This window comes from Megascapheus bottae, chromosome 18 (genome assembly GCF_031878675.1).
Source record: "Megascapheus bottae isolate mThoBot1 chromosome 18, mThoBot2.hap1, whole genome shotgun sequence".
NCBI classification, from domain to species: Eukaryota; Metazoa; Chordata; class Mammalia; order Rodentia; family Geomyidae; genus Megascapheus; species Megascapheus bottae.
This window is the reverse complement of record NC_143526.1, coordinates 48,235,434-48,254,742: the sequence shown is the minus strand read 5'-3', so window position 1 is coordinate 48,254,742 and position 19,309 is coordinate 48,235,434. Positions and strand designations below refer to the sequence as shown.

At 50.2% G+C, this 19,309-nt stretch overlaps 2 protein-coding genes across 4 annotated transcripts in view; one reads left to right on the top strand and one right to left on the bottom strand.

Annotated features, from left to right (window-relative positions):
* Prpf6 (pre-mRNA processing factor 6) overlaps positions 1-17,339 on the bottom strand; it is a 52,882-nt gene extending 35,543 nt beyond the window's left edge. For 2 of the 3 annotated variants that reach the window (XR_016538691.1, XM_090352670.1), the window contains exons 1-4: positions 9,459-9,658; positions 7,616-7,784; positions 5,319-5,437; positions 1,746-1,824 (exon numbers count right to left, since the gene is read on the bottom strand). Coding sequence is in view for 2 of the 3 variants with exons in the window: in XM_090352670.1 (XP_090208796.1) it covers positions 1,746-1,824; positions 5,319-5,437; positions 7,616-7,784; positions 9,459-9,529 (438 nt within the window). In the remaining variant the exon portion in view is untranslated. Of the gene's footprint in view, positions 1-1,745; positions 1,825-5,318; positions 5,438-7,615; positions 7,785-9,458; positions 9,659-16,646; positions 16,838-17,106 lie in introns of those variants that run through there. The other variant, XM_090352671.1, reaches the window with a different exon arrangement.
* Positions 12,334-17,258, top strand: Samd10 (sterile alpha motif domain containing 10). Its single transcript, XM_090352672.1, is given in 7 exon segments — positions 12,334-12,459; positions 14,591-14,772; positions 14,989-15,160; positions 15,680-15,780; positions 15,966-16,061; positions 16,063-16,245; positions 16,247-17,258. Coding segments are annotated over 7 exon segments (879 nt in total). The 5' UTR covers positions 12,334-12,368; the 3' UTR covers positions 16,301-17,258.
* Positions 17,340-19,309: the final 1,970 nt, after the last annotated feature.

Sequence of the window (19,309 nt, the reverse complement as noted above, 5' to 3'; positions counted from 1 at the left end):
AAAGATAGAAAGATAGTAGAATGGGGAGAATGATGAAAGGGTTAATTTTAATCAAGATATATTCATGAACACTTTGTTGAATACCAACTCCTCTGTACAACTACTTAAAGATAATATAGCAAGACACTGAGTTTCATGCCTGTAATTCTAACTACCCAGAAGGCTGAGATCTTAGGATCACAGTTCAAGCCAGCTTGGGTACAAAAGTCCACGAGACTCTTATTTCCAATTAACCATCAGAAAACCAGAAGTGGCCCTTTGGCTCAAAGTGGTAGAGCACTAGCCTAGAGCTGAAGAGCTCAGGCATAGCACACAGGCCCAGAATTCAAATCCCATGACAGACCAAACAACAACAACAACAAAAACACATTAACCCTCTAAATATAACCTTTATAATAACAATAAAAAAAATGTTATGGGGCCGGGAGTTTGGCCTAGTGGTAGAGTGCTTGCCTAGTATGCACGAAGACCCGGGTTCGATTCCTTGGTACCACATACATAGAAAAAAGCCAGAAGTGGTGCTGAGGCTCAAGTGGTAGAGCTCTAGCCTTGAGAAAGTCCAAGGACAGTGCTCAGGCCCTGAGCTCAAGCCCAGGACTGGCAAAAAAAAGAAAAAAAAAAAATTGTTAGGCCGGCATGGTTGCTCACGCCTGTAATCATAGCTACTGAGGAGGTTGAGATCTAAGGATAGCTGTTCAAAGCCAGCCTGGGCACTAAAGCCCATGAGACTCTTATCTCCAATTAACCACCAGAAAACTGGAAGTGGTGCTGTAAGTGGAAGAGGTAGGGCAGTAGCATTGAACTGAAGAGCTCAGGGACAGCACCCAGGCCCAGAGTTCAAGTCGTCCCATGATTGACAAAAAAAAAAAAAAAATTGTAGGACGGGGAGTGTAGCCTCACTAGTGCTTGCCTAGCATGCACAAAGCCCTGGCTTTAATTCCTGAGTAATACATATACAGAAAAAGCTGGAAGTGGTGCCATGGCTCAAGTGGTAAAGCACCTTCAGAATGTCCAAGGACAGTGCCCAGGCCCTGAGTTCAAGCCCAGGATTGCCAAAAACAAAAACAAAAACTCTGGGCCTGGCCCAGTGGCTCACGCCTATAATCCTAGCTACTCAGGAGGCTAAGGATCAAGGTTCAAAGCCAGCTCTCAGGCACAAAAGGACCTAAGACTCTTATCTCCAATCAACCTCTAGAAAATGGGAAGTGGGGTTTGGCTCAAGGGCAGGGTGGTAGCCTTGAGCTGAAGAGCTCAGGGACAGCGCCAAGGCCGAGTTCAAACCCCATGACCCACATATACACGAAGGAGAAGGAGAAGGAGAAGGAGAAGAAGGAGAAGGCAGTACCACTCCCGGTTTTCTGTTGGTTAACTGGAGATAAGAGTCTCTCCGACTTTAGTGCCTGACTTTAGTGCCTGAGCTGATTTTGAACAGCAATCCTCAGATCTCATCCTCCTCAAGGAGTAGCTAGGATTATAGGTGTGAGCCACCACACTCCGCTGTATATCATTTTTTTTTGTTCAAGGTTAGCACTCTATCATTTGAGCTACAGCTCCACTTTTGGCTTTTTTGATAATCAGAAATAAAGAATCTCATAGGACTTTCCTTCTTGGTTTACCTTCCAGTGGTAATCCTCAGATCTCAAACATCCTGAATAGCTAGGATTACAGGCTTGAGCCTCTAGTGCCCAACTCTGCTACTTAATGATTAAGTGCATAAGAACTAGCATGTCAGCTTCTCCGCTTACCTTAAGATCAGAAAACTGCTGCTGGATTTTAGGACGTTCCATTCGGTATTTCTCAATCTCTTCTTTCTCTCTTTGCTCTCTAGGTAATAAAACATGTACATATATTAGAAATACTGGAGTCCATTCTAAAGCAAAGTTAGTTTGTTATAAGGTAATCACAAAAAATAATATAGTAAAATAATATTACTGAGTCACCTAAAAAAATGTGATTTTCTACATCTATCTATGTTACTTTAAAACAATCACAAAGGAGTTAAATAAAATTTTTTTTTTGGGGGGGAGGGGTTCTGGGGCCTAAACTCAGAGCCTAGGAGCATTCCCGGAGCTTTGAGCCACGTCTCTACTTCAGGTTTTTATTTTGGTGATTAACTGGAGATAAGAGGATTTTCTGCCTGGGCCTGGCTTTGAAACACAATCCTCAGAGCTCAGTTTCCTGACAAACTAGGATTATGGATGTGAGACACCCAGTCTTAAAATCAATTTTTTTAAGTAAAACACAAAGCCTACAGTCCTAGCTACATTCTGGCAAGGAAAGTCCATGAGACTTTATCTCCAATTAACCACCAGAAAATAAGAAGTGGAGCCATGCACCCATGGCTCATGTCTGAAACCCTAGCTCTTTAAGAGACTGAGATACCTGGTATGGTGGCTTAGGCCTGTAATCCTAGCTACTCAGGAGGCTGAGATCTTAGGATCATGGATCGAAGCTACCCCAGACACTAAAGTCCATGAGACTCTTATCTCCAATTAACCACTAGAAAACTATACATGGAGCTGTGGGTCAAGTGGTAGGGCAGTAGCCTTGAGCTGAAGAGCTCATGGCCAAAGCCCAGGCCCAGGGGTAGGGTGGTATAGCATTGAGCTGAAGAGCTCAGAGACAGCACCCAGGCCCAGGGATGAGGCAGTAGCCTTGAGCTGAAGAGCTCAGGGACAGAGCACAGTTCAAGTTCAAGCCTCATAACCCACAAAAAAAAAAAAAAGGTAACAATAAAGTACTTACTGAATATACAGAAAGCTTTAGGTTTGAGTACCAAAATCATCAAAAACACAGCTGGGCACCAGTGGCCCACATCCATAATGCTAGTTACTCTAGAGGCTAAATAACTAAAGCAAAAAGGCTGGAGGTGTTGCGGCGTATGTGGGAGAATGCCTGTCTAGCAAATCTTAGTTCAATCTTATTATTGCTCCAGCCCCACCAAAAGGAGGCCAGAAGTTGTGTGTTGGTGGCTCACAATAATCCTAGCTACTTGAAAAGCTAAGATGAGGACCATGGTTCAGAGAAAGCCCAGGCAAATCAGAGATTCTTATCTGCAATTGGGGGGTAGGGGGGGAAATAGAGGCACCGGGTAGTGGCTCATGCCTGTAATCCTAACTACTCAGGAGGCTGAAATCTGAGGATCTCCAATTAATCACTAAAAAGCCAGAATTAAGTAGAGCTGTGGCTCAAACTCATGATAGTGTCTAGGCCCTGAATTCAAGCTCCAGGACTGCCAGTCTCCCTCCCCCCCCCCCCAAAAAAAACTAACAAACCAGAGGTATGGGTCAAGTAGTAGAGTGCCAGGTATAAATGAAAAAGCCGGGCTGGGAGTTTGGCCTAGTGGTAGAGTGCTTGCCTGGCATGCATGAAGGCCCAGGTTCAATTCCTCACTACCACATACATAGAAAAATCTGGAAGAGGTGCTGTGGCTCAAGTGGTAGAACTCTCTAGCCTTGAGAAAGCCTAAGGACAGTGCTCAGGCCTTGAGCTCAAGACTGGGTCTGGAAAGAAAAAAAAAAAAAAAAAAGTCAGAATTGAAGGCATGGCTTAAGTGGGAGAGCACAAAGGATGAGTAGAAAAAGAAAAAGCTGAGTGTAGCCTAGTGGTAGAGTGCTCACCTAGCATGCACAAAACTCTGGGTACGATTCCCTGGTACCACATATTCAGAAAAAGCTAGAAGTGGTGATGTGGCTCAAGTTTCAGAGCACTAGCCTTGAGCAAAAAATGTTCAAGGTCAAAGCTCAGGCCCTGAGTTCAAGCATTAGGACTGGTGGAAAGGAAGGAAAGAAAGAAAAAGAGCTAAATATGAGGTCTTGTGTTCAAGTCCCAATACCAATACACCAATACAAAGAAAAACTGAGCAAAGAGCCAGGAGATTGACCTAGTGGTAGAGTGTTTGCCTAGCATGCATGAAGACAGGGGTTCGATTCCTTGGTGCCACATACATAGAAAAAAGCCAGTAGTGGTGCTGAGATTCAAGGGCTAGTGCTCTAGCCCTGAGAAAGTTCAAGGATAGTGCTCAGGCCTTGAGCTCAAGCCCAGGACTGGCAAAAAAGAAAAAAAAGAAAAAGAAGAAAAGAAAAATTGAGCAGAGTAGTCTCTTTTGTCAAGCCTGGGGCTTGAACTCAGGGCCTAGGCACTGTTCTTGGGCTTTCTCAATGCTAATGCTCCATCACTTAAGTCACACCACCATTTCTGGCTTTTTCTGTGTATCTGGTACCAAGGAATCCAACCTAGGGCTTTGTGAATGCTAGGTAAGCACTCTACCACCACTAGGCCACACTCCCAGCCAGGCCCTGTACCACTTGAGCCACAGCACTACTTCCACCTTTTCCTGTTTGTGATACTGAAGAACCGAATCCAGGGCTTCATGCATGCTAGGCAGGCACTCTGCCACTAAGCCCTATTTTTTTTTTTTTTTTTTTTAATGCTCGTACTGGAGTTTAAGCACAAGGTAACTTGCTTGTTCAGCTTGCTTGCTTGGCTACTGCACTAGCATTTAAGACATGCACACAGCTGCTTATGTTTGAGATTGGAGGCACTCCAACTTTTCCACCCTGGCTGGCTTCAAAATATATGATGTTCCAGATCTGTCTCCTGAGTATTTAGGATTTCAGTCATGAGCCACAGCACCAGCCATTAAATTATCTTTGTTGGTTACGCTACTAAGTCAACTGAGATCTGAATTTCAAAGTGCAAAGCCAGCCTGGGCAGGAAAGTCAGTGAGACTCTTATCTTCAATTAACCATCAAAAAGGTGGAAGTTGGGTAGGGAGTTTGGCCTAGTGGTAGAGTGCCCGCCTAGAATGCACGAAGACCCAGGTTCGATTCCTCAGTACCAAATACATAGAAAAAGGCTGGAAGTGGTGCTGTGCCTCAAGTGGCAGAATGCTAGCCTTAAGAAAAGCACAAGATGGGCCAGGAGTTTGGCCTAGTAGTTAAAGTGCTTGCCTAGCATGCATGAAGACCCGGGTTCGATTTCTCGGTACCACATACATAGAAAAAAAGCCATAAGTGGCGCTGAGGCTCAAGTGGTAGAGCTCTAGCCTTGAGAAAGTCCAAGGACAGTGCTCAGGTCCTGAGCTCAAGCCCAGGACTGGCAAAAAAAAAAAAAAAAGATGGCAGTTGAGTTGTGGCTCAAGTGGTGGAGCACCAGATTCAAGAGAAAAACTTAAGTAACAGTGCTTAGGTTCTGAGTTCAAGCCCTAGGACAGACATTTAAAAAAAAAATATTAATCTTTATTTTTATTTTTGGACAATACTGAGGGGTTGAAAATAAGTTGAAACAAAAATGTTCTTGTAAGGTGGATAATTTACCTTCTTTCTTTTCTTCTTTCATCCATCCTTTTATCCAGAGCTGCATAAATAGCATCTGCTTCCTCATCATCTTTTTCATAAGGTCCACTTGAGAAGAGGCTTCCAGCATAGCCATTAAACTAAAAACCAAACAACACTTTTAATATCCCCTCTAACACAATCCCAACCAATAACAGAGAAAATACCTGGTTGTAATCACTTGCTAATTATGTTTTCCATAAAACAATCCTAAAATAAGGGCTACTCTACAGCAGCTGACTAACATGCCTCAAGCATCAGGGAAATAAAAGATAGTGGAACTGGCAGGGTGGTGGTGGCTTGCACCTGTAGTTCTAGCTGGTACTCAGGAGGCTGACACCTGGGGATTACTGTACACACCAGCCAGAGCAGGAAAGTCTTAAGACTCTTATCTCCAAAAGGGTAGAAGTGGAGCTGTGCCTCAGGTGATAGAGTGCTAGCCTAGAACTGAAAAGCTCAGGGACAGTGCCCAGGTCCTTCAAGCCCCAGGACTGGAAAGAAAAAGGGAACAAAACAAAATACCAAGGTAGCAGTATTTTGACCTTCAAAGTATATCTCTTTTGTAAGGGAAAAAAAAGTGGCTTCTTGGGCCAGGAGTTTGGCCTAGTGGTAAGAGTGTTTGCCTAGCATGCACAAAAACCTGGGTTCAATTCCTTGGTACCACATACATAAAAAAGAAAGCCAGAAGTAGGGCTGGGAGTTTGGCCTAGTGGTAGACTGCTTGCCTAGCATGCACGAAGACCCAGGTTCGATTCCTCGGTACCACATACATGGAAAAAAGCCAGAAGTGGTAGAGCTCTAGCCTTGAGAAGGTCCAAGGACAGTACTCAGGCCCTGAGCTCAAGCCCAGGACTGGCAAAAAAAAAAAAAAGAAAGAAAGCCAGAAGGAGTCCTGTGGCTCAAGTGGTAGAGCACTAGACCTTGAGAAAGCCCAAGGACAGTACTTAGAACCTTAGTTCAAGCCCTGAGACTGGCAAAAAGAGAGAATTTTAAATTTTTTTCATTTATTATTGGGGTGATGTACAGAGGAGTTACAGTTACATTCATCAGGCAGTAGGTTGATTATTTCTTGAACAAGATTGCCCCTTCCTATGTTTTTGCCCCACTTTCCCTCCCCTCACCTCCTCTTTTTTTTTGTTTTGCCTTTTGCCAGTCCCAGGACTTGCAATCAGAACTTGGGCACTGTCCTTGAGCTTTCTCAGGACTTGAACCACAGCACCACATCTACCTTTTGCTGTGTATGGGATACCAAAGAATTGAACTAGGCCAGGAGTCTGGCCTGGTGGTAGTGCTTGCCTAGCAATGCACAAAGATCCAGGTATGATTACTCGGTAACATACTTAGAAAAAGCTGGAAGTGCTTGGAAGTGCCGAATGCAGTGGCTCATGCCTATAAATCCTAGCTATTCAGGAGGCTGAGATCTGAGGATCAAGGTTCAAAGCCAGCCTGGGCATAAAAGAACCTGAGACTTTTATCTCCAATTATCCCCTAGAAAACAGGAAATGGGACTTGGCTCAAGGGCAAGGTGGTAGCCTTGAGCTGAAGAGCTCAGGGACAGCACCCAGGCCAAGTTCAAGCCCCAGGACCCACAAAAGAAAAAAAGAAAAAGCTGGAAGCAGTGCTGTGACTCAAGTGGTAGAATGCTAGCCTTAAGGAAAGCCCAAGGACAGTGTTTAGACCCTGAGTTCAAGCCCCAGGACTAGCAAAAAAAAAAAAAAAAAAATTGAACGGAGGGTTTCATGCATGCTAGGCACTCTACCCCTAGGCCACACTTCTGCTCCCCCACACACACACCCTTTTTTTTTGTCAGTCCTGGGGCTTGAATTCTGGGCCTGGACGCTGTCCCTGATCACTTCAGCTCAAGACTACTACCCTATTTGTTTGAGCCACAGCACCACTTCCAGTTTTCTGGTGATTAATTGGATATAAGAGTCTCATGGAGGGCTGGGAGTTTGGCCTAGTAGTAGAGTGCTTGCCTTGCATGCACGAAGACGCAGGTTCGATTCCTTGGTACCACATACATAAGAAAAAAAAAGTCTCATGGAATTTAGTGCCCAAACTGGGTTTGAACCACGATCCTCAGATCTCAGCCTCCTTAGTAGCTTACAAGTGTGAGCCACCGGTGCCCAGATCCCATTTTTCTTCAGGGGATTTTTTTCCTTTGGATTTTTACTACTCCTCTCTCTCAAACTGCTAAAGATGTTCCATGAATCTAAGGCCTTCAGCACAGAGACTAGGTCAGTCCTTCTATTAACTGGTAGGCGCAGCCATGAAGTCACCTCATCATAGTTAGTGTCGTTTAGATCCTCATCGTCATCATCAGCAGCCTGGTTTTTCTTCATCTGGTCCCCCACAGTTCTCTTGCCTGGTGGGGCATGTCGATCATCCACAGGATCATTCGCATCACGAGCAGGTCCAATATCTGACCGAGTGGTGAAGCCTGTGGCACTACAAGAGGCCCAAGACATTTGTTATCTGGGTGAGCCTGATCCTCCTCCACCACTAGTCACCACTTAATAACACCTCTTTGTATTACCCCTCTGGGAAGCCCCAAACCTTCTGGTGATGGAAAACGCTGTTCTCAAGCCATGCTGCCTAACACTACTTGCCTGAACACTTCATCTACCTTGACAATTGCTGTCCACCCCAAGGTATCCACATTTCTCCTCTATGTGATTTCCAGGTCTTCAGACTTTCTTTCTTTCAAGGTCCAGCCTCATATTTCCAACTACCTGATGAGCCTGATCTTCCAACTTTCAACCAGGTCCAAACTAAGTTCATCCTTTTCAAACCTAGTAGCTAGCTGCTCTAGGCTATTCGGTTGTTAGCAGTAATACCATATCAAACACTAAGGCAGGCACCATGACATCATTTTTGCCTCGCTCTTCAGTCTTCTCCATTCTGTCTCTAAGTACTACTGTTTCCACCTCCAATCTCCCCTTCCTAGACCATAACACCCACCATAGCTAGAAATATAGCCATCCTTACCTGCTGGGTGATTCTTCCTAAAACACAGCTCTGATTGAGACAATCCTTAGTCGCTGCCTCTCCAAAGCCTATAGGAACTCTAGCCTAATACAAAGAGCCCCTTTGAACTCTTGAAGATCCAATCCACTTGCCCCACATTCCACTTGATGCTATTCCAGTCTTTTTTTTATGGTTGGTCATGGGGCTTGAACTCTGTGGCCTGAGTGCTGTCCATAAGCTCTTCAGCTCAATGCTACCACCCTACCCCTTGAGCCACAGCACCACTTCTGGTTTTTTAGCAGTTAATTGGAGATGAGTCTCACTGGATTTTAGTCTTTAGTGCCCAGGCTGGCTTTGAACTGCAATCTTCAGATCTCAGCCTCCTGAGTAACTAGATTTACAGGCATGAGCCACCACACCTGACTTTTTAAAGGTGTAACCCAGGCTGGTCTCCAACTCGTGACACTCCTGCCTCACTCTCCTCATTGAGTACTGGCATGCAACACCACAGCCAGCTTTTTTTTTTTTTTTCCCAGCCCCATGATGGACAAAAACAACAACAACAAAAAAAAAAAACCTGGAGGTGGTGTTGTGGCTAAAGTGATAGGGTGCTAGCCGTAAGCACAAAAAGGCTCAGACGGCGCCCAGGCCCTGAGTTCAAGTCTCACAACTACTCTCTCACACACACAGAAAACCATGCTTTTCCTCTACCCTACTGTGCCATGTATGACTTCCCCTGCACTCTGCAAGTCCCCGGCTCTCCAGGACTCCAATTATTCTCTTACTGACACAAGCACTAAGCTGTAGTGCAGACCCCTAGGGACATGGGAAGTCCCGTGTGCATTGTGCCGTTTCCAATACCACTATGCACGGCAGACCTGGCGCGCCTGCTCTCCAGCTTCCCCGTGACCCCGAGGGCTGAGCCCGACCCCTACACTGACCAGCCCCGCACGGCGGGGACCGGGCGGAGGCGAGCGTCGGGCCTCACCTACGGCGACGGCCGTCCTGGGTGCCCGAACTCCGGGGCCAGGAGCGCTGCCTGGCTTAGCCTCGCGGGCTGGAGAGCCCGGGGCGCCCGCCCGCCCGCCGAGGGGCGCTGCACCGGGACCCCACCGCCCGGCCCGCCGCCCCGCCCGCGGCAGCCCCGGGCCTCACCCCCGGCCCAGCCCCGGAACGTATCCGAGCGGAGCGGGCATGCCCAGGAACGGTTTCTTCTTCTTGTTCATAGCCAAGGCGACAAGCAAGACCGAGGAGGAGATGAAAGCACCGGCCGGCGCCGAGGCGTCGAATCGTCGCGGGGTCGCCGCAAGAAGCGTCGCGGCAGCCGCCTCACCCGCGCTCCGGAAGCAATCCAGCGCAGAGCCCCGCCCACCGGGACTCCCGGGCGGAAATCGCGGGTGCCCCGCCCCCGCGCGCTTCCGGACGCTCCTGCGGGGCGCACCTGGAGCGGGCTCAGATGCGGGAGCGCCCTCGAGTGGCCAGGAGGACCACAGGCAAGCAAAGGGGGCCCGGCCCCGCCCCCGCCGTGGCTCCGCCCCGCCCCGCCCCGCCCCGCCGCCAGCCTAACCGGAGGCCCGAGCTGAGCCCCGGTGCCTGCCTGCTCCGAGCCAGACCCGCGTCCAGGCCCTGGGCGGCGCGCTGGTCCTGCTTCCGAGCTGGCCCTCGTACTTCCAGCCCGACTGACTACGTGAACCTTCCTCTGCAGGCCCTGTGCGCACAGCTGCGCAACAAGCGCCTCCCCTAGCCCTGGGACCCGGGTTCAGGCCCCACGGCCGGCACTTCAGGACGTGGGCAATGTCGGGTGGCCCCAGCGTGTTTGGGGGGGACTCAGATGCGCCGTAGTCTTCACGTGTTTGTGGGTCCATGTGCGGCAGACACCTGTTATCTTCACCTGCCTCTAGGGAGAGACAGCCGGCGTCCTGGGCAGAGCAAGCAAAATAGCCAGCTGCAATCTGGTCATTCTCCCTCTTTTTGTGCTAGTACTGTAGCTTGAACACTGAACACCGCCCTTTTTCACTCAAGGCTGGTGCTCTACCACTTGGACCACAACTCCACTTCTGGGTTTGGTTTGGTTTTGCCTGGGGCTTGAACTTAGGACCTGGGCACTGTCCTTGAACACGTTTATGTTCAAGGCTAGCTCTCTGCCACTTGAGCCACAGCACCACTTCTGGCTTTTTCTGTGTATGTGGTACTGAGGAATCGAACCCAGGGCTTCATGCATGCTAGGTGAGCACTCTGCTACTAGGCTACACTCCTGCCCTCCCCCCTACTTCTTGATTTTTGTTGGTAAATTGGATAGAAGAGTCTCATGGACATGTCTACCCAGGCAGGCTTCAAATTGTAATCCTCAGATCTCAACTTCCTGATTAATTAGGATTGCAAGTGAAAGCCAGAAGCATCCATAAGACAGCGGCAGCTGTCTGATTGGTCATGTGCGTTTGTGTGTGCTGGCACTGGACCTTGAACTCAGGGCCTGCATTCTCCCCTGGCTTTTTCTCTCAAGACTGGTGCTCTAACACTTTACTACTGAAGCCACACCTCCACTTCTGCCTTTTTTTTTTTAAGCTTGTTCATTGGAGATAAAAGTCACACCAACATTTTTCACTAACATTCAAAACCATGACCCTCAGCTCTCAACCTCCAAAATAGCTAGGATTATAGGTGTAGACCACCATTGTCTGACTTTCTATGGCATCTTAGTGGGGGACAAAATATTTCACTTCCACTTCCGCAACCCTTGGCACTTTTTTTTCCCTCTTCTCCTCAATCCAATCCCCTTTCAGTTACTGAGTACTGATGTCCTCTCTCCTTGCCCTGGACACTAAGCCAGAGTTAAGAGTTTCTCTGGGGAAGAAGGAGCTCATTTGAGTGAGAGGCCTCCTAAGAGATCAACAGAATGCCAGGTGCTGGTGTCTAAACACCTGTAATCGTAGCTACTCAGGAAGCTGAAATCTGAGAATTGAGATTCAAGGCCAGCCTGGGCAGGAAAGTCAATGAGATTCTTATCTCCAGTTAATCCTAAAAAAGCCAGAAGTGGAGCAGTGGCTCAAGGATCAGAATGCTAGCCTTGCTCAGGACAGGGCTTAGGCTCTGACGTCAAACCAACTAGCAGAAAAAAAGGTGGGGGGGAAGGCAGGAGAGTTTGGCTTAATGGCCTTGGTCCTTGCCTAGCATGTGCTAAGAATCAGGTTTGATTCCTCCGTACCACATACATAGAGAAAGCTGAAGTGTTGCTGTGGCTTAAGCTGTAGAATGCTAGCCTTGGGAACACTCAAGGACAATGAGTGCTCAGGCCCTGAGCTCAAGCCCCCGGACTGGCAAGAAGAAGAAGAAAGAAGAGGAGGAGGAGGAGGAGGAGGAGGAGGAGGAGGAGGAGGAGGAGGAAGAGGAGGAGGAGGAGGAGGAGGAGGAGGAGGAAGAAGAAGAAGAAGAAGAAGAAGAAGAAGAAGAAGAAGAAGAAACAGAAGAAGAGGAGAAAGGAGGAGGAGGAGACAAAGAAAAGGAAAGAAAGAAAAGACAGAGTGCAAGAGAGAGGAGTGAATAAGCGGGGCCCAGTGGCACACCCCTGTGACCCTAACTACTGGGGAGATCAAGACCTAGAAGATCTCAGCTCCAGGCCAATCCAATCCGAAAAGTTGACAGACTCCATTTCCAAAATAAATAGCGAAAACATGGCTCAAGAGGAAGCGTGCCAAGCCAGGCACTCGAGGACAGACGCGGGCGTCTGGGAGGAGTGGGCGCTGCCCGGGCCCCGCGCTCCCTGGCGTCAGGTGCGCTCCGGGCGCCTTTTGTCCCGGCGGACACCCTCGGCGGGCAGCCCGCGCGCCCCCGCCGCCGCCGCCCGCCCCGGGGCACCCAGAGCGCGCCCGCCGCCGCCGCCGCCCGCCCGGCGCGGCTGCGCTCCTCCGCTCAGCTCGGCGGCAGGTGCCTCCGCGCGGACTCCCGGCCGCGGCTCGCAGCGGGCGGCGGGGCGGGGCGGGGCGGCGCGCGCGCTGCCCGCCGGCCACACTGGCCGCCCTGCGCCCGGCGAGGGGCGTGCGCCCGGGCCCGGCCCCCGCGGGCCCCATGTTCACCGAGCTGAGGCCCAAGCTCAGCCCCCCGCGAGGCCGCGCCGGGGCTGTGCGCCGGGGCTTCGGGGAGCGCCGGGATGTGGACGGTGAGCGGGGACGGACGGGGGGGGGGGGGGGCGGCGCGGCCGCGGCCCCGGGGCCCTGCGCCCTCCGCGCCCGGCCCGAACGCGGTCGAGGGGCCTTTGTGCGGCGGGGAGCGGGGCGGGGGCCGGCGCCCGGGCTGTCTCCCCGCTGGACCACCCTCTTCCTCGGGGAGCGGGGGGCCGAGGCGGGGCCGAGCCCGCCGCCCAGCCGGGCACGCCGGCTGCCCCCGCTGTCCCCGGGACTCTGACCTCGGTGGCGGGGGACGGGCGGGGCCGGCAGGTGCGCGCCCCGGCCGAGGCGTCCGACTGGTTCCCCTGGATGCCCCTGGAAGGCCCCTGGAAGCTCCGAGGCCACCGTACTGGTGACCTTGGAAAGTGGGGGCTTAAATCGTTTCCCACAGTGCGAGGGGGGCATCCTGTAGCCGACCTTAAACCGCAGCAAATTCAGTGCCACCAGGGGCCAAGTGCAAAGTTGTAACAATGGAGGCAGGGAAGATGCTGAGCCGCTGAAGCCGGGGGAACCTTGCCTAAGGCGTGCACCATCGCTAAGCCCCCGGGGGAAGGGAGGGCCAGCTCCTGCCAGGGCCCTGGCGTGGGCCTGAGCCCACCTTCCATTGTGCACCGGCAGACGGGACACCCAGCCTTCCTTTACTCATTTGCAGTGCTTCCGAGAGCCTCTGTGCATCCAGACCCGGGCAGCAAACCTGAGGGATACAGAAATCACCCCTTCACGTGGGTCATTGGTAATCTCAGAAATGACTCTAACCAGGCGCGGTGGCCCACCCCTGTCATCCCAGCTACTCGGGAGGCTGAGATCTGAGGATCGAGGTTCAAAGCCAGCCCTGGCACAAAAGAACTGAGACTCTTATCTCCAATTAACCTCTAGAAAAGGGGAAGTGGGGCTGTGGTTCAAGGGGTAGGATGGTAGCCTTGAGCTGAAGAGCTCAGGGACAGCACCCAGGTCCAGAGTTCAAACCCCATGACCCACCAAAAAAAAAAAAAAGAAGAAGAAAGAAAAAAGAAAAATTACTATAACACTGAAGCATGACTAGTATCATGCAGTTGGTATGGGGGAAGAGAGTCTCAAATGTGTGGATGGTAATCCACACCTGTGTTGAGCAGTCCATGCCCAGGAGAGATTGCATCCATACAGTGTCATGGGCCCTGTGGAGGAGAAACCGCAGGAAAATCCAGCGGCAAGTCCCTGTAGCTGGCTTGCCCAGAGTTCAGGCTTTTTGTCCGTCATAGCTGCCAAGTATTATCAGGGTTAGAGTCAAGTCTGGAACACCAGGCGGGGCTGCTGGAACTGAGTACTTGCAGTGGTAATGAGTGCCAGCAACCTCAGCCAGACCTCTTCCCATAAGGGCCTTTCAGGAAGTGGGGCCAGCTTTTTCCTTGAAGACACATCCTATGTAGGCACCCAGTTCTGTATGGGGTTTGTGAGTGTGTGAGCTTGTGTGCAAACCTAAGGCAAGAACAAAGGAGTTCAGGGAGGGTCTGGGAGTGGTTTCCCTTACCTAAACATAGGTCTAAGATTCCCTGGGAGGCAGGTTCTCCAACCTAAGCAAACAAAGCACTGAGGGGAAGAATGTGGACTGTAGACTTGGAAGGAAGAAAGACATGTCCACTTTATCTTTGGAGTACGGGGGGTGAGAGGGGAAGAGTCCTCTAGAGGACTGTAAGGGCATGGCTCAAATCATAGAGCACCAGCCATGAGCAAAGCATCTCAGCAATGCATCTCAGCAATAGAAGAACCAAGGTTTAAAGCCAGCCTGGGCACAAAAGAACTGAGACTCTTATCTCCAGTAACCTCTAGAAAAGGGAAAGTGGGGCTTGGCTCAAGGGTAGCATGGTAGCCTTGAGTTGAAGAACTCAGGGACGGGCCCAGAATTCAAGCCCATGATCCACAGAAAAAATCTCAGCAAGTGTGAGGCCCTGAGTTCAAGCCCTTGTACTAGCATACACACAAATCTCCACATATTTTCTTCTGCTTTAGGGGTCTGGGTTGTCCTTAGTAGGAAAGTGATTCCCCTCACAGAGATGGAGGCAAGATGGCCTAGGCAAGGATCTGGTTCTCAGGGGACGAGACTCTGGCCCTGGCTATGCCACCCTGACTGGGCATCCCTGCGTACAGCCACTGCCCACTTCAACTTCTGCCGGACCCTCCTGGAGCACACTGTGTCAGCTGAGAGCATCCCCTGCCATGTGCCTCCGACACCAGGCACAAGCCTCACATGGCACGACTCCCGAAGTCAGAGAGCCTCCAGCAGCAGACCAATCAAGCTTCTTCAGCAGCCTGGCACAGAGACTTCCCAGGTGCCCACTCATTTACCTAACCTGAACACTTGCCCTTTCTCCAGGTTTTTTGTTTTTTGTGGGTCATGGGGCTTGAACTCTGGGCCTGTGTGCTGTCCCTGAGCTCTTCAGCTCAAGGCTACCGCCCTAGCCCTGGAGCAACAGCCCCACTTCCCCAACATTTGCCCTTTCTGCTCTATTACCTTCACTCTACATGCCATTCCTCCTTCCTTGCAGGGCCGTCTGTACTCTGACCACTATGGCCTATACCATACAAGCCCTTCACTGGGTGGCTTGACCCGGCCTGTGGTTTTGTGGAGCCAGCAGGATGTCTGCAAGTGGCTCAAGAAGCACTGTCCCCACAACTACCTCGTCTATGTTGAGGCCTTCTCCCAGCATGCCATCACTGGTACGGTGAGGCCATGGGTAGAGAGGGGCCAGGATGCTCAAGAGAACATCTTCTCCCACTGGCTACCTGTGTCCTTCTGGGTCTTTACTGTGTGGGTCTCTCTATGTCCCGCGTAATCACTTCATCACATACTTCTCTACTTAGCCTCTCTTCTTTCATTCTTTATATATATAATTGCCAGTCCTGAGGCTTGAACCCAGGGCCTGAGCATTGTCCTTGGGCTTTCTCAAGCGTAGGGCTCTACTATTTGCGTCACATCACCCTTCCAGCTATTTTTCTGTGTATGTGGTACCAAGGAATCAAACCAAGGCTTTGTGCTTTGTGCATGCTAGACAAGCACTCTACCACTAGGCCAAAGCTCCCAGTCCTTCTCCTCTTTCTTTCTTGTCCCTGCCTTTGCCTGCTATTTTTTCCCCAATTCATTCTGAGGCAAGGTCTCACTACGCAGTTCATCTATTGTGGTCTTAATGTGGCTTCTGCCCTCACTAGGGCCCTCCTCTCTCTTCCCTCTTTCCACAGGCCGAGCACTGCTTCGGCTGAATGCAGAGAAGCTGCAGCGGATGGGACTGGCGCAGGAGGCACAGAGACAGGAGGTGCTGCAGCAGGTGCTCCGCTTGCAGGTGCGAGAGGAGGGGCGGAGTCTACAGCTGCTCAGCCAAGGTCAGTGGGAGGACCGGAAGTGCTGGACTGAGGGGGACTAAGCCTAAAGTGCAGGGTGAGTGGTGTAACTAGAAGAGGGGGGCTGGAGGCCCTGGTAAGGACTGAGATGTGGTAGGCCAGTTCCTCACACCTGTCCATCCCACAGCTTCCTTCGGAAACATGCTCTAGCTGCTGCCCAGGCTTGGACCCCAGACCCCAACACTGTGACCGGAGCCCCCAGCCAAGGATGAGGCAGAGCTGGCCCTAGGGCCCCACTTGGACCTTGGCAGGAGGCCCCAATGGCTAAACTCATCCCAGTGAACAGGCAGGACCAGAACCACAACTTCCAGATGCCTCTGGTTGGCAATCCAGGCTGTGCCCTGGGGAAGGGGAGGGGACTGCTTGTGTGTAGCCCCTCCTCCTGGGACCCAAGCCCAGACCTACTTCCTGATGCTGCTAGCAGCAAGCAGGGCAGATTCCTGGAGCCAAAATGAGGTTTGAATGGCCCCAGACTCCTAGGGAGTCTGTTTATTTACATTCCCTTCACCATGTGACCATCTTTCTCTTGACTCATCCAGTTGCTTCCTCCCTGGGCCCTGCCAGGCCAGGGGCACAGTGGGACAATCTGCCTTGGCTCCCTTTGGCTTGTGTTCCTGCCCTACCTGCTCCAGGCCCCGCAGGCTCCGCCCACTTTTCAGAGCAATGACCACCAGTACTGCCCCAACCCAGCCAGGCACTGGCAAGGGCAGAAAGAGGCCCAAGGAGCTCAAGTCCCAATGACAAAATGTGGCATCCAAGCTCTCCAGCCCTGTCCAGCTCACCAAGTTCAGCAGACTTCTAGCCTTACCTTTAGAAGAGTCTTGCTTTTAAGCATCTTCCTAACTCCCTGGCTCTTGGAGACCATCTTCAAGAAGCAGTCCTGCTGTGCGTCTTCTCTTGTTGCTTTCTCCAGGAGAGGCTGTCTGGAGGGTCTTCTCCTCACATCTGCCACCAGGCACCTGAGCAACCGCTCCCTGTGTGTTTGGGGGCTGGTGCTGCCTGGCAGAGGAATAAAAAGTGTGGTCTTAGCAGCCACCTTCTCATTCTTCTGCCCTTTCCCACTCCTCCAGGGACTTTGAAAAATCTCAGGGACAGGTGGGGCTAAGCCTGCAGTCTGTGTGCCAAGAGCTGGCTTTGGGACTTGAAGTTGATCATTGCAGGTACCAAGTCAAATTTGGACAACTGGCCTGATGCCTCTCATACTGTATGTACCCCTACCCACCAGGGACCCCCTGGCATATCTAGCTGCTTCCAGTAACCCTGCCTACCTTGTGCTGTCAGCCTGCAGTCAGAGGCCCGTCTCTGCCCCCTTTCCCTCCTCTAAACTGTCTATCCAATGTTCTTGTCTTGTCTTCCTTGTTTTTCCTTCACTTTTTTTATACTCTGACAAAAAAATATCAGAAATAAATCTGGTTCTCAAGTAAGTGCCCAAAGTACTGAGTCTGGGAGGAGTGGGTATCTAGCACAGTACCTACAGCTAGGGTCACTAGGAGGCATGGTGCCAAGTCCTGGACCCCAGGAACTGGACAAGAAACCTCAGGCAAGGGCTTGTGAATGGTACCGAGTGTCTGCACACAATGCTCCCCACACTAGAAGCCACAGAAAACCCAGAAACATGTTCCTGGGCTGCTGTAATAAAGGACTGTGAACAGTAGCTTCCAACAACAGAAGCTGATAGTGTAACTCGCTGGTAAAGCATGCACAGACTCTGATCTGTGATCAAGGTTTGATCTCCAATACCAAAAAAGAGGGAGGGAGAAAAAGAAAAAAAAAATATATATATATATATATGGCTCTGTAGATAAGAAATCAGCAAGGCCAGGCATGGTGGCTCACACCTGTAATCCTAGCTACTCGTAGGCTGAGATCTGAGTATCACAGTTCAAATATCAACCAGGCACTAAAGTCTGTGAGACTCTTATCTCCAATTAATCACTAGAAAATGGGAGGTAGGGTTGTGGCTCCAGGGGTAGGTCGTAGCCTGAAGAGTTCAGGGACAACACTGAGGCCCAGGGTAGGGCAGTAGCCTTGAGCTGAAGAGCTCAAGGACAGTGCCCAGGCCCAGAGTTCAAGCCCCATGACACACAAAAAAAAAAAGAAAGAGAGAGAGAGATAGAAATCAGCAAGGCTATACTCCCTCAGGATACAAAGGAGGAATTCTTCCTTGCTTTTTCCAGTTACTGGTAAGGGTGATTGGGATTCCTGCTCAGGGATGCAACATTGTATCTCTCTGGTCTCATCATTCTTCTGCCCTCTGCCCTCAAATCTCTCTGTATGTCCTATAGGGAAATTAGAGTTAGGGCCTACTTGAGTAATCCAGGTTGACCTATCATTCAATCAAATCTGCAAAGACTCTTTTCCCAATCAAACCTAACCACAGGTTCAGAAAGTTGATACAGTCATCTCTTAGAACCCACTATTCAGTCTCACATAGAGCTGTGCTCTGACATATGGAGTACACAGATCAGAGCACCCATCTGACACACATACACACAGCAAACAGACATATAAATAGGAGCACAGAGGTATAACACATGTACACAGAAACATAATGGTATAATATTCAGACATACAATATGCCTCAACAAAGATAAACACCTGTACGTTTGGCCAGAAACACAATCACAAAGATTCCCACAGATATATAATAACAACCTCACATACAAAGATGTAATTACACACAAATAGTACTGTACAACACAGTACACAACACATTTATGACATGCACAAATCTGCTGTATTGCACAATACCCTGACATCTAGATATACACAGAAAGCAATTGGTGCTTCACCTGGCAAAATAGATATTTACATGAGGTATCATATTCTAGATACACTTATGCTAGGATAGAGACATGTACTCTAAGGTCTAATAACCTGGATATCAACATACAGGTAAGCAGCAATCTTACATAGTACAAGATATGCAGCTATGCCATGATACTGTGATCTCCAAACATGAATGCCACCTGACACATAGGGCCACTTAGACACATACCTATTTGTAAAGATCCAGATTTACACAGGGAAAGCTAATAACCTTAGTGTACCTCAGGTGACACACTGACACCTCCCAATATCCTACTAGTCCATCTCCATGGTGGGGAAGACAGAAGGGTAAGAATATTTATTATGAGAGCAACTCTCTTCCTTTTGAGGTCCAGGAACGGACCAATTGATTAACTCTTCTACACAGGGCCCAATCCTTGCCTCTGTGTAGAGTACTCTGTGTAGGCCTCGTCCAAAATAGATTCCGAAAGGTCCTGTTGAAGCCAGGCACCAGTGGCTCATACCTATAATCCCAGGTTCTCAGGAAGCTGAGATCTGAGGATCATAAAGTTCAAAGTGAGCCTAGGCAGGAAGCCCATGAGACTCTAATAAACACCAGAAACCGTTCAGTGGAGCAGTGGCTTAAAGTGGTAGAGCACTGGGGCCAGGAGTGTGGCCTGGTGGTAGAGTACTTACCTAGCA